At 47.5% G+C, this 13,162-nt stretch overlaps 9 protein-coding genes and 1 non-coding gene across 10 annotated transcripts; 5 read left to right on the top strand and 5 right to left on the bottom strand.

The window, feature by feature from the left end:
- Nucleotides 1–110: 110 nt before the first annotated feature.
- Nucleotides 111–1,640, bottom strand: PRI2 (DNA primase subunit PRI2; the record flags this gene model as incomplete). Its single annotated transcript, XM_037285041.1, has 1 exon — nucleotides 111–1,640. One exon carries the CDS (start codon nucleotides 1,638–1,640, stop codon nucleotides 111–113), a length of 1,530 nt encoding a protein of 509 aa, XP_037140937.1.
- Nucleotides 1,641–2,164: 524 nt separating this feature from the next.
- On the top strand, nucleotides 2,165–3,673 carry FMS1 (polyamine oxidase; the record flags this gene model as incomplete). Its single annotated transcript, XM_037285040.1, has 1 exon — nucleotides 2,165–3,673. The coding sequence occupies one exon, from the start codon at nucleotides 2,165–2,167 to the stop codon at nucleotides 3,671–3,673; it is 1,509 nt and encodes a 502-aa protein (XP_037140936.1).
- Nucleotides 3,674–3,709: 36 nt separating this feature from the next.
- Nucleotides 3,710–4,978, bottom strand: MAC1 (Mac1p; the record flags this gene model as incomplete). Its single annotated transcript, XM_037285039.1, has 1 exon — nucleotides 3,710–4,978. One exon carries the CDS (start codon nucleotides 4,976–4,978, stop codon nucleotides 3,710–3,712), a length of 1,269 nt encoding a protein of 422 aa, XP_037140935.1.
- Nucleotides 4,979–5,261: 283 nt separating this feature from the next.
- Nucleotides 5,262–5,759, top strand: UBC7 (E2 ubiquitin-conjugating protein UBC7; the record flags this gene model as incomplete). Its single annotated transcript, XM_037285038.1, has 1 exon — nucleotides 5,262–5,759. The coding sequence occupies one exon, from the start codon at nucleotides 5,262–5,264 to the stop codon at nucleotides 5,757–5,759; it is 498 nt and encodes a 165-aa protein (XP_037140934.1).
- A 181-nt stretch (nucleotides 5,760–5,940) lies between these two features.
- DCW1 (putative mannan endo-1,6-alpha-mannosidase) lies at nucleotides 5,941–7,287 on the top strand (the record flags this gene model as incomplete). The annotated part of the gene is made up of 1 exon (XM_037285037.1): nucleotides 5,941–7,287. One exon carries the CDS (start codon nucleotides 5,941–5,943, stop codon nucleotides 7,285–7,287), a length of 1,347 nt encoding a protein of 448 aa, XP_037140933.1.
- Nucleotides 7,288–7,409: 122 nt separating this feature from the next.
- Nucleotides 7,410–9,002, bottom strand: ANR2 (Anr2p; the record flags this gene model as incomplete). Its single annotated transcript, XM_037285036.1, has 1 exon — nucleotides 7,410–9,002. The coding sequence occupies one exon, from the start codon at nucleotides 9,000–9,002 to the stop codon at nucleotides 7,410–7,412; it is 1,593 nt and encodes a 530-aa protein (XP_037140932.1).
- A 125-nt stretch (nucleotides 9,003–9,127) lies between these two features.
- BLI1 (Bli1p) lies at nucleotides 9,128–9,484 on the top strand (the record flags this gene model as incomplete). The annotated part of the gene is made up of 1 exon (XM_037285035.1): nucleotides 9,128–9,484. The coding sequence occupies one exon, from the start codon at nucleotides 9,128–9,130 to the stop codon at nucleotides 9,482–9,484; it is 357 nt and encodes a 118-aa protein (XP_037140931.1).
- Nucleotides 9,485–9,500: 16 nt separating this feature from the next.
- On the bottom strand, nucleotides 9,501–10,994 carry MSS1 (Mss1p; the record flags this gene model as incomplete). The annotated part of the gene is made up of 1 exon (XM_037285034.1): nucleotides 9,501–10,994. One exon carries the CDS (start codon nucleotides 10,992–10,994, stop codon nucleotides 9,501–9,503), a length of 1,494 nt encoding a protein of 497 aa, XP_037140930.1.
- A 98-nt stretch (nucleotides 10,995–11,092) lies between these two features.
- HG536_0Gtrna11A lies at nucleotides 11,093–11,165 on the bottom strand. Its single transcript has one exon. It is a non-coding gene; the product is annotated as a tRNA-Ala (tRNA).
- An 857-nt stretch (nucleotides 11,166–12,022) lies between these two features.
- On the top strand, nucleotides 12,023–13,144 carry MRPL3 (mitochondrial 54S ribosomal protein mL44; the record flags this gene model as incomplete). Its single annotated transcript, XM_037285033.1, has 1 exon — nucleotides 12,023–13,144. The coding sequence occupies one exon, from the start codon at nucleotides 12,023–12,025 to the stop codon at nucleotides 13,142–13,144; it is 1,122 nt and encodes a 373-aa protein (XP_037140929.1).
- Nucleotides 13,145–13,162: the final 18 nt, after the last annotated feature.

Here is a 13,162-nt window from a genome sequence, read left to right as displayed (position 1 = left end):
TTCGGATTAGCTTTTCCCCTAAACGAAGAAGATACCAGCTATCGTTCCGCATTGGGAAACCAGGAAGATATCGGAAGCGGGAAGGTTATTTGTAGCATATACGACGATATCTAGGAACTGGATTCTTGTGCTGCAGGCCGGGGCTGCTGGTTCTGTAGCAGTCTGGACCTTTCGAAGTACAGGTTTGGATGCGCGATGTGCGTCTGGTCGTCGGATGGGCGAGAGGAAGCGGAGCCATGCGTGTACTCGAACACTTGGGTGCATGCGATTGTGTATTCTGTCTTTTGGCACGAGTCTAGGACCGCGGAGATCTGGGTCTTGGTCAGATTCATGTGGGAGAGATCCATGGAGAGTTTTTCGACGCTCCAGTCCCTGTAGGGACAGCCGTGGTACTCGCCCCGGGCGGGTCTGGGCTTGGACAGGATGATGCGGCAGTCCCAGGGCTTGTACTTGATCCTGGTGCCTTCCAGGCCGTAATTGTGTCGGAAGTTGTAGCGGTAGTCCTTGTTGAATTTGTCGACGGTGATGTGGCCGCCGTTGGTGAAGGCGTCTGTCCAGAATTTCATGGCCTCGTCGGCGCTGAGGCCGATCCCCTTCAGAAATAGACTGAGCTGCTGACGTCCGTTGTATCTCAGGTGGTGGTTCTCCTTGAGGCCGCGGAACAGGTTTTGGACGCAGAGCGGGTAGTGCTGGCTTATGTCGGCGGAGTAGACCGACTTTGCGGTTATGTCGCCGGCTTCCTTGGAGTACTCGTCGGGCTGGAAGTCGGAGATTGTGTAGCCGGATGACAGATGTTGCAGGATCGGCAGCAAGCGGTCGTCCTCGTTCAGTTGGGGCAGGTTTCTCTGCGTGATAATCAGGTCTTGGGTCAGTTTGCTGGAGAATTCGCTTGCAAGCAAGTTCAACTGTTGGAACTGAGGTAAGTAGGCGTATCCGCCCCGTAGGAATACCTGTCTGTTCCCGACCAGTTCGATAACATCTTCGAATGGTAGCTTGATGAATTTTTCCTGCTTGAAATAGGCCTCCCTCTGGCTCTCATCGTGAAGATTCAGCTGAAACTGCAGTTGCGGCGAAATAGTCTGGTACAATTGGACTTTCAGCTTTTCCTTCTCCTCCTCGCTTATAAACTGCAGAGAGGGCAAATTGAGCGACTGCACGAACTTTATCTGGTCCTGGCTCGTCAGCATGTTGAATCTTAGCCTGAACAGCATCGTCTCTGCCCGCACGAATTTCTCCCTCAAGTCTTGAGACCGGCAGAAACACAACCTCAGGATAAAGTGCGAATAGTAGTCCTTCTTCTTGGCCTCCAAGTTATCCGTGTTAAAAGGCATCGATTTCTGCAGATGAGGCTTGATGATCGTTTCGATCTCCTTCATATTCTTGTTTCTAGACACACATGATTCAATCTCTAGAAGAATCTTCAACCGGTCAATCGCCCATACCTCGAACTGATCGAGAGTGATCTCGCCTTGGGGTGGCAGATCGTAAAACGAAAGTTTCGACGCGTAAATGCTGTCATAAAGCTTCTTCTCGCTTGCGCTCGTAGATCCTAGGATGAGATGCCCAGACACTCCATCTCCACTCTCTGACACGCTAAAATTCTTTCTCGAAGAAGCCCGCTTCTTGCTCTGTCTAAACATAACTCTGAATTATTCTCTGGATCACCTAAGTCTGGCCGTCTGAATTCTATCGATCTTCACCTGTCTTTGGTCTTTTCTTACAAGATTCTTCACCATATAAACCTTGACGCGTCACCTCTTAGAGAACGTTTGGCGTCTCACCATCGAGAAGAATAAGACTACGAATAAAAGAGGAATTGTCTGGAGCCAATTCTTATCCAGGGGACTACCACACCGCCAATGCATTGTCTGAGGTTGCCAGAACCAGCGTCCTAGCAGACTTCAGTGCCGGTGAGCGAAGAACTCGCAACAATACAACGATTTGGTCGCTAACAGGGTCGCAGAGGATAATGAAGCTCATTAAATGGATCTCAATCGGCTTGGCTCAATACCAGTCGCTGTATGACCGCTCGACGGCAGGCCGGTTCTACAAGGCTTCGAGTGGGAACCCAGACATTTGGAAAGACAAGGCGGATCGAGAATAACTGAGAGTCATATTCAGATCTGAAGGAGCCTGGGTGCTGGGTAGAGGTGAAGCTGTGGTGATGAGTATACAGGACAAGGCAGTTGTGATTGTCGGAGCCGGTATTGCTGGGTTGAAAGCAGCTTCGAGGCTTTACGAGTGCGGCGTTAAGAGTTGTGTAGTGCTGGAGGCTCGGAATAGGATAGGTGGCCGGTTGCACACCGTGGAGGGTTATCAAGGTCGTAAATATGATCTTGGAGCTAGCTGGCATCACGATACTCTGAGAAACAATCTGTTTCTCGAAGAGGCGCAATTGCCACCATCAGAGAACGGCCCTCGATTTGTGTTTGACGATGACCAGGCTATTCTGATAGATCAAGATAGGGGGCGAGTAGATATGGATCCGGAGATGAACTTGGAGATCCTTGAAGAGGAATTGAGCTCGTACACAGATCATGAGTTCCACCAGAAACTTGGAGTGGCTGATTGCTCGTTTTACGAGATGGTGATGAGATACCTCTTTGAGAGGCGCCAATTTTTGACTGACGACCAGATTCAGTATCTCCCACAGGTCGCGCGGTTCTTGGAATTGTGGCATGGCGTGGACTGGACGATTTTGAGCGCTAAGGACACCTATTTCGGCCATATTGGCAGAAATGCAATGGTTTTAAATTATGATTCTGTAGTGGCGCGTATTGCCAGCAGTTTTCCATCTGACTGGATTAAATTGACGACGGAGGTGCATTCTATCAAGAGAGATGGTAAAGTCTTCGTCAGTACCAGGAATGGTGAGCAATTTCGGTGTGATCATGTTATAATAACTATACCGCAGAGTGTTTTAAGTCTGTCGCTAAAGGAAGGTGAACCTAAAGAGCTGGGTAGGATTGCTTTCGAGCCTCCTTTGCGGATGCCAATCACAAAGGCGTTTGAGAAAATGCACTACGGTTGCCTAGGGAAGGTTATATTTGAATTTGAAGAATGCCAGTGGTCCAAGGAAAGATCGAGGATAACGACTCTCGCAAACTCCAATAGAGATTTTGTCAGAAAACTAAGGACGATAAACGACTTCCCGCAGCTGCTCGAAAGTTTAAATGAGGCCGATAGGGGAAAGGAGCAGTTGGAACCGTGGGACCATCCACATGTGTTCATCAACTTGGCCAAGGTTACTGGAGTCCCCAGCCTCGTTATGTTGATACAGGAACCGTTGACGCAGTTCATAGAAACGTTAGGGGATAAGAACATCGTATTCAAGTTCTTTGAGAGTGTTCTTAACAAGGTAATGCTGACGCTGGGCAGTGGCCCGGTCGTTAATGGTATGGACAAGGAAATCATCAGCACCGCTGGGTCGCCCATATTGAGAAATATCATTGTAACGAACTGGAGTCGTGAGCCTTATTCTCTCGGAGCTTACACGGCGTGCCATCCTGGCGATGACCCAATCGACATGGTGACGGCTTTGACGGCCGGCCAGGATGACAGGATCAGATTCGCTGGTGAGCACACTATTATGGATGGTGCTGGATGCGCTTATGGTGCGTGGGAGAGTGGTAAAAGAGAGGCCGATTACGTGTTGGCCAACACATCTATATAGACGTTTTAATATGTACATGATATACTATAACCGAACCTAGGCGCCAAACATTGGGTTGGCGAAGTCGAAGTGAAGATTACGGGTATCAATCAATTGCGAATCGTAAGTGGTCACGATTTTATCGAACCAGCTATTGATCTCCAGGTTGTCCAATTGATTCTCGGACATCAGTGGCACCTGATGTTTCAGGAAATCCCACCAGAACTGCGAAGGTATTAGTCGGCCCTTGTAGTTTATTATAGTTTTCCTCTTCAGATTGACATTGAGGATGCCGAAAAAGACAAATCGATTGAATGAAATTATTTCTGTAGGATGCTCCAGGCAGTCCTGACACTGGCATTCCTCTGCTGAACAGTTACAGCTATTCGGGCAGGAAACGCTCGTCTGATGCGCCACCGGGGCCTCCCCCATATTGGTGAGCGGCACACCACTTCGTTGAATGTAAGAGTTCAGCTCATCCTCGTTTCTGTGCAATAGGCAGGTGGCACACGGACAGTTGCCCTCTTTGCAGGAGCATTGAGTGCTCAGGTAGAGGCCCCTATGAGTAAGCAACTCAAACATCGGTTTCGCCTTGAAGAAGCTCTGAGAGGAAAGATCGGAAACTGCCGTCTGGCTAACGTTCTGCGCTGCATCTGGACTCTGGGCCGGCAGTTCCGCCGGATGTCCGGCACGCAGCGCCTTGTTCACCTCCTGCTTGTTCTCTGTTTTAATGCCGTTCGCCTGCGATTCCTTGCATGAACACCGGCATCCCTCCCCGGCGCTGCTCAGATTGATAGAACACTGTCTCAGAAACTCCTTCTCGGAGACGTACTTGTAAGACGGCTTTCCCTCATCATCATTCCCGGAACCGTTTTCCTCCACTATAATCTTCAGCTTACCGTCTATCAGCACGGCCTTTTGCATTCGAATCGTTCGCAGGAACAGAATCGGCTGTTTGTTCATCTTGTCGCATTCCTTGGCCCCGTCGCAGCTTTCGCTGCTGTCGCCTCCCTGTTGGTTGTCATCGGGCGTAACCTGCGACTCCGTGTCCACAATAATCACCTTCCTAATGTCCAGAGACGCATGTCTGCCGCGACTACGCACCTTCACCAGCATCCTGCTCGTATGTCGACAAGTGGAAGACCGATGGCCCCGAATGCACGACACGCACGCGTATTTCTCCCCATCATAGATAATCATCGGTACCTCGCCAGCCTCAACCCATCGAGCGTCCCAGCACCAGCCCAATCGTCGCTTACTGCGACTTGACAGTCGGCATCGAGCTTCTGATGTACTGCTTTGCTTGATACGAATCACGACGTCCATGGTGATCTACCCGACTTATGGGTACAGTCTAACAGTGCTTCAAGAAGCACCTAGGTGACCTGCGAGTTGCAATCGCGCTATCTTGACCACTGCCTAGGTCCACCACCGCATTCCCATCAAGCTTCGCCGGTTTCTATCAAGCCCTGTGTAGCATCGCGAGAGCTCTTAAAGCGGATCCCATCGCCTTCAAAATCCAACATTGGCCAGCACCACAGCTTTGGATACTCGACCATAAAAGCAGCGTGTAACCGTCCGTTAGACCCACAGCGCCGATCACAGCCCGATGTCGAAGACCGCACAACGGAGATTGCTCAAGGAGTACCAGCAACTGACCAAGGACTCGCCACCGGGCATCCTAGCAGCCCCCAAATCGGAGGACAACCTGTTCCTGTGGGACTGTCTGATCCAGGGCCCTCCAGACACGCCCTACGAGGGGGGTGTGTTCAACGCCAAGCTGGAATTCCCCAAGGACTATCCGCTTTCGCCACCCAAGCTCACCTTCACCCCAAGCATCCTGCATCCCAACATCTACCACAACGGCGAAGTGTGTATTTCGATCCTGCATTCGCCAGGAGACGATCCCAACATGTACGAGCTAGCAGAAGAGAGATGGTCGCCCGTTCAGAGCGTCGAGAAGATCTTGCTGAGCGTGATGAGCATGCTCAGCGAGCCCAACATCGAGAGCGGCGCCAACGTCGACGCCTGCATCCTCTGGAGAGACAACAGGCCCGAGTTCGAGAAACGCGTCAAGAGCTCGATACTCAAGTCGTTGGGCTTCTGATCCAGCCATCGCCGCTATACCTCTGATAGTGAGTACATAGCCATTATAATGAACAAGACATCCGTCGGAAGCGACGTCCATGGGCTTATTCGAGCTTATAGGAAGCAGACCATCTGAAGAGCACCTGTAATGGCCATTGACAAGATTCTCGAAGCGTCCAGGCCGGGTTGAGATCGTGGCGATGCTTTGGAAGGGATTGCTGGCCAGCTTGGCTACGTGTTTGGCTTGCGTTGAGGCGGTGTATCTGGATTTGAATGATACTGCGAGTATTAAGAATGCGAGTTCACTGATTGCGGTTGGGTTGATGGATTATTACACCGGATTGCAGTATGGTCAGACGATCGGGATGTTTTCTAATCCGTACTATTGGTGGGAGGCCGGCGGAGCTTGGGGATGTATGCTGGATTACTGGTATTTCATGGAAAACGACACCTACAATGAGGTTGTGTCTCAGGCTCTGCTGTACCAGGTTGGAGAACACAAGGATTATGTGCCGCTGAACCAATCTACCACGGAAGGTAACGATGACCAGGCGTTTTGGGGGATTGCGGCGATGACCGCAGCTGAGAGAAATTTCACGAATCCGCCAGCGCATCAGCCGCAATGGCTGTACCTGGCTCAGGCGGTGTTCAACACGATGGCGCTGCGCTGGGATATGAGCTCTTGCAACGGTGGGTTGAGATGGCAGATTTTCATGTGGAATACTGGTTACGATTACAAGAACTCTGTGTCGAACGGTGCGCTTTTCCACTTGGCTGCCCGACTGGCGCGGTACACCGGTAACCAAAGCTATGTAGATTGGGCCGACAGGGTTTACGACTGGATGTACGGTGTTGGGCTGATCAGCAATGGTACCGACAAGTTTGTTTACGACGGTGTCAACATCGCTCACAATTGTTCCGGAAACTTGACGAAATATCAGTGGACGTATAATCAGGGTTTGATCCTGAGCGGTTGTGCATACCTTTACAATTTCACCAAGGACGAGAAGTGGGGCACCAGAACCTTTGATTACCTGAACTCATCTCGCGTTTTCTTTAACAACAGCGTTATGTTTGAATCGGCATGTCAGGGCGCCAACACTTGTAATACGGATCAGAGGTCCTTTAAGGCCTATTTCTCCCGATTCTTGGGAACTACCGCTCAATTGATACCCGAAACGAGGGACCAGATCATGACATGGATCAACACATCGGCCCTGGCAGCAGCAGACTCCTGTAGTGGTGGTTACGATGGGCACACCTGCGGTATTAATTGGTTTTACGGTGGCTGGGACTCACAGTACGGCCTTGGTGAACAGATGTCTGCATTGGAAATCATAGTCAACACGAGAGCTCTGGATAGACCTCCACCTTATAACGCGACCAATGGCGGTTCTTCTGTGGGTGACGGTGCTGCAGGTACGGAGGAAATCCCGACGAACTTATCTCCATTGGACATAACTGCAGGTTCAAAAGCAGGAGCTGGGATCATCACATGCGTGATAGGTATTTCAATTTTGAGTTGCGCCCTATGGCTAATATTGTGAGTTTTCAATCGATGGTAAAGTGGGGCTGACTATACAAAGTTAAGTTATTAGGGTCGCAGATATAAATGTATACATGACTAGTTAGATTTGAGAACTCAATTTCAATTATGTCGATGATTTTTTCAACAAATTGCTTCGTAATAGTCCCCAGTGATTCGCACCTCTCTCTGAAATAATTTCCAAGATAATGCGATGATGAAATCTCTATCCTGCATACTAAAGCAGTCCAAGTCCATATCACCCAACGTCATTGGATGTATCGAGATTACTTCGTCGGATCCTTGATGTTCGCTGGCCTGAATTATTGCTTTTAGCTTGTTGAACAGGGTACTTGTTCGATCGTGAAAATAGCCAATAATGCTCAATATCATTTCAACCTCATTATCTTCTGATGATGTCGGTGTGCTATGAGCATGCTCCTGATAGGAGGGCTTCACATAACCGGCTGTGGCCCACCAATAAAAACCGTCAATTAGGCACTGCGTCCATGTTTTGGGTTCTATCATTGACATGCAGCGCACTTTTGCTGTTGAAGACATCTCTTCATGTAGAAAGTTATCATAAAGCGATTGTAAGGATTCAAAATCATGAGGTGTCGCTTTGATCTGCAACCCTGTATTACTGTAAATAGCGGCATCATCTCCGTCTTGGCTTGTTGTTTCCTTTGAGAGCTTCAGGACTTTGTCGTACAGCTCAATCTTGCTTATAATGATTTCGTCGCTGGTGCAGGCGATGAACCCAGGAACCTTCGCATTCCTTTGTACCTGGCGTACGTCAGAAACCATGCTGTCAATGTCAGAGATGCCAATAGTGAAGAGAGGCTTGACAAAATATTCGTATTCCTCGTGCCTATCAATCTGAAGAGCCTTCGGTATCAGCGAAATTATCGAAAGACAATAATTCAAAGCATTACAAAGTTCAAATGAGCCGCCCTGTGGATTTAGTATCAATATCCTTTCGCCAAGCAAACATGATTTCCACAGAGGGAACACGAGCGGGCCCAGCTTTCTTATCCAAAAGGGAAGATAATCAAGCATTTGCGGCCGGCTCGCTTCTTTGGAAATAGCATTGGAATCATGAGAAAATATATCTCGAGCCGGTTTACCTGATCTTTGCAGCATCGGTGATGCTAATCCGCCAGCATCATTAGTTAAGCCGTTGCAGTCGAAGTACTCGTCGAATAAGCTGAAGTTATCGTATTCTTTCTTGGCCAGCCAGTGTGTTAATAAATCTTGGAGGTCGTCGACATAATCATTAGCGCTCGTAAATTGATTAGGCTTCCATTCGTTGAAGCCACTGTCAGAGACTCCGCTTACTCTATAGTTTGGATCCACAATGACTCCCAAAGCGTACATCTTCACCGCATTTCTATCGACGTGGTCAGTTCCTTCCGCCATTTCTTGGCCATTTTGCTGGTAATAGGCTACGCCATAATGATACTCATCACCTGGCACTTCTTTTGGTAGAACGAAATTAATGACATCGTCTGATACTTCGTGGATCCCCGAGGGGAGTGCCTTGAATTCAACATTCTCTAAATCAATCTCGCAGTTTGTTTCTGACCACTTTCGGGACCAAACTGTTATATTGCCCTTCGTAATTTCGAAATTACTGAGAAACATGCAACTGATGGGAATCTTATGAGGTGGCTTCGTGATTCGAAAACGTTCCCTTGCATAACATGGATCTTCCATACCACCATTTCTCACAGGCATTTAGCTGTTCTTTTAGTGCATTCGACTGGACTGGTACCTTATTTCGTCCTACTTACCGATCTTAATCTCTAACGTTAATTAGGTTAAGGTCAAACTGGTGAACAGACGGCATTGGAAGTAATAAGATGAAAGAGAACGTGAGGACCTTATATCAGGACATTGAAAGATGTGTTGATTTGTTGCAAGAGGCTGTCGATTTAGAGACGGCAAAGGCAGTCTCAGTCTTTAGTGAGAAGACATGCGATAATGAGCGATGGTTGGAGGAACTTAAGCAAAGATTTCAGTTAAGAAGCGATGAAGAATTGGAACAGATACGGGCCTTGAAAAGCCAGCAACTGGATAGGATTGATACGGTTGAATCTAAGATCGAATACTATGAAAAATTGTGCGATGAATTAGAGGAATTCCAAGCTGAGCTGGAAGTGAAAACGAAACTGGCACAAAATAGACGTTCGCGCATGAATTCTAGCGTCCGGGATTGATGCATCCCATATCGAGTTACTTCCCTACGCAGAAACTAGAGAATACAACGCCTAATACCTCTTCTACGCCAATCGCTTCTCCTGTGATCTTCCCGATACCTGTTGCGGCATGCCGTAGACTTTCGGAAGCCATGACTACATCCTTTTTGAACGATAGAAACTCGTCAATCCCATATAGCACGTCATTGGATAATATTTCTCTCACTCTCTGCGAAACGATGATGGGATTGGACTCGTCACTGCTGTCGGACAACAACTGGAATTTAGTAATCAGCTCTGTGGCCAAGTTCTCGATACCTTCGCCTGATAGACAAGATATTGGTAATATTGGAAGTTTTTGACCTATCTCCTGGCTGATGCGAAGCACAATATGGTCTAAATCTTCTGGAGAAATAGTGTCAATTTTGTTTATCAGAATCACCTTATCGGCACTTTGAAAATGAGGTGAGGCTAGATGCCGCTTTAAGCTCTCTGGTATCAGAGGCGTGTTGTTTGGGTCCACTAGCAAAAGACACAAATTACATGATTCGCTCTTCTTCAGTGCCTTTTCGATACCCATCTTTTCTATGGCGTCCGATGAGTCATCCCTGACACCAGCTGTATCACAGATAATGACTTTGTAGCCTCCGATGTTCAAGGCTATTTCAATTGCGTCCCTGGTCGTGCCTGGAATTTGCGAAACGATCGATATATCGTCTTGACTGATAGTATTGATCAGAGATGATTTTCCAGCGTTCGGCGGCCCAAGAAGGACTATTCTGATCCCGTTTCGTAGAATGTTTGATCTTTCGATCTTCTCGATAAATTGCCGTATTACTGCTCGCAGCTGAAGTATATCCGACTCGACGTTCGTAAGAATACTTTCTATATCTTCGATCTCCGTATCTTCTCCAAAGTCTATTATGGCAGTCAGCTTGGCGATGTTGTCGACGATTTGGGATCTCCACTGTAGAAATCTACTTTTATTCTCGCCGTTGAAGCTTGATAAAGCGCTCTTGCGCTGTGTCTCAGTTTCGGCATCGATCAATTCCTTAATGCCCTCTACTTCAGTGAGATCAAACTTACCGTTCTGAAATGCTCTGAGCGAGAACTCTCCAGGATTGGCGTAACGGATATTGAATCCTTTTTCTAGATCGTGGAGCGATTCAATCGCTTTAAGCACAGCACCAGTAACTGCCTTACCCCCATGCAAGTGTAATTCTAAAATGTCTTCTCCTGTGAATGTCTTGGGAGACTCAAAGAACAGCGTCAGAGAAGTATCCAAGAGATTTCGCTTCTGATCTGGATGATAGAGTCTTCTGAGAGATGCAACTCTGGGAACAGGTTCCTTCTCTGAATTGGTGAGTCTCCGTAAAATATATTTTGAATGGTTTCCAGATATTCTAACCACTGCTATCGCTGATCGCTGCCCTGGCGGTGTTGATAAAGCATATATCGTCGGCAGAGAGGACGTTCCGATAAATCGGCATGGAAGAAACAGAAAACGATTGGTCCCCGGGACTTTCAGCATCTCAAGCAGCTAGTTAATGTTAGAGCATCTCATAACGAATGTTGCATTGAAATAGTCAGTATTACAGCGAGATTGTAGGGCAGAAGTGGAAAAAATAATGGACAAGTCCGGAGTCGAACCGAAGACCTCTCCCATGCTAAGGGAGCGCGCTACCAACTACGCCACATGCCCGTTACTCGGTGTGTGAAATTGCAAGTTAGCAAAACTATATCCAAGAATAGTTGCCATTGCTTCCTAACGAAAGAGTTAGTCGCTGTTAAGTAGGTAAATAACCAGTTCAAGAAGACCAGATTTTCAGATCGCTTGTCGAGCAATAGGGACTTCAAGCATTTTTTGGAATCTCTCTCAGTCCAGCTTCCAGGCTGAGATTGCCGATGAGGCCAGCAATCTTCGCTTCCTTACATTGCGCATGGCACGTCTGTAAGAAATATAGTCGTGTTGTCTCATTGATTTACAGTTTACTCAAGTTTTAATATCCTGATCGGATGTCTTTCGCTACGCTGCACGACACGGCGAACAACAAAAATATATAACAAAACATAAAAAGTCAGATGGAAATACTTCTCCAGAGCAGAACAGAATCGTTGGCTACTCTTCATATCCCCCTAGCAAATGAAGCATAGTATGTGCGAGATGTGAAAGTCATTCTCGTAAGCGTCACCTGGGCTTGAGAAACCTAGAAACCGCAAATTTTGCTGTCGATATTCCAGAAAATTACACATCGTGAATCCTGATGTTTACTAACTTAGCGATTGAATCGGGCGATTTTACAAAATCGTAGCTCTCAGCAGTTAATTACTGTCATTTGCCAAGAGTCGTCGTGTTGTCAAGCTTTTATTCCGGGTAATGCCTATTTTGAAAAATTTTGCATAACGACCTGGAAACCCGTAAAATCGAGTGCGCTAGGCCTAAGTAAGTGAGAGAGGTGAGCTACTTTGGGGCCTTTTCAGCTGGTAGTGATCATCTCAAGATTGGTGGCTGGAGGCTCTTTTTCGCACTGAATTCAACACTCGCTTCCGAGGAGACCCATGGAAATGTCTCAATTGTATCGGGTGGTCAGGTCATTTAGATGTACTGCTCTATCAAATGGTACATTCAAATTACAGCCTTCAATTACAAGAAGATTGATACAATCATGCAGGTCCCTCAGGCAGGAGCAGCAGGTTCTGAGCGATTCCGCGCAGCTTGATCAATACAGGGAATATTACAGGGACTTAAAAGATATAATCAATGATGTTCCAGAGGACATAGCGAACAGATCGCCAGCATTGGTGACCCTTCATAAAAGACTAGCGTTGCCCAGGGAGTTCCCTCTATCAGTTCTCGCGAGATGCCTGACCTGCCGTTCATCGCAATTGCCAGGAGACATAAACGATCCACGCTCAGGGATTGCATTTACGAGTACTGTCCCTACTAATAACTTCTTTGATAATCACGGTTTGAACATCTTCGGGAAAAACTTACTGACTTATCACGTCACACAGCGGTTGATGGCCAGATACCCCAGGTTACCCACTGTTATACTGAATGCCGCAGTTGACGCCTACATATCGCAGGATGTGTTGGCAAGCGTCGCCAGATCATGGGGCATTGAAACGGAGACAACCTCGGTGGTGGATAGATATCTAAAGAAGGAACCGATACAGATAACGTTAGGGAAATTAAGGTTCTTTAACAATAGCTTGAGCAAACATGATGGTGTTCAATTGATAACCTCTCAAAACTTCTCTGAGAATGCCGCATATGCTTTAGCAACAAGAAGTGTAATAGGTGCTCTTTGGGCCTGTACACAGGAGACACAACCTGAACTGTCAGGCAAATTTATCGATGAACATATTCTGAGCAGGCATCTTGACGTCACAAGACTGTTCCAATTCGAGCAACCTACTAGAGAGCTGGCCGCTTTATGTCGTCGGGAAGGATTGCATAAACCAGTGTCCAAGCTGCTCGCCGAATCAGGCAGATTGTCTAAGGCCCCGGTCTTTATAGTGGGCGTATTCTCCGGATCTGAAAAGTTGGGCGAAGGTTTTGGCTCCTCTCTTAAAGAGGCCAAGGCAAGAGCAGCCACGGATGCATTGATGAAGTGGTACTGTTACGAGCCAATGGAGAATCAAGCTCCAGTAATCGATCATGGTGCAGTCATTGTGTGACCGCATACGCATAGGCAT

This window comes from Torulaspora globosa, chromosome 7 (assembly GCF_014133895.1).
Source record: "Torulaspora globosa chromosome 7, complete sequence".
Taxonomy (NCBI): Eukaryota; Fungi; Ascomycota; class Saccharomycetes; order Saccharomycetales; family Saccharomycetaceae; genus Torulaspora; species Torulaspora globosa.
The sequence above is the reverse complement of the archived record's forward strand: the minus strand, read 5'-3'. Positions and strand labels throughout refer to the sequence as shown.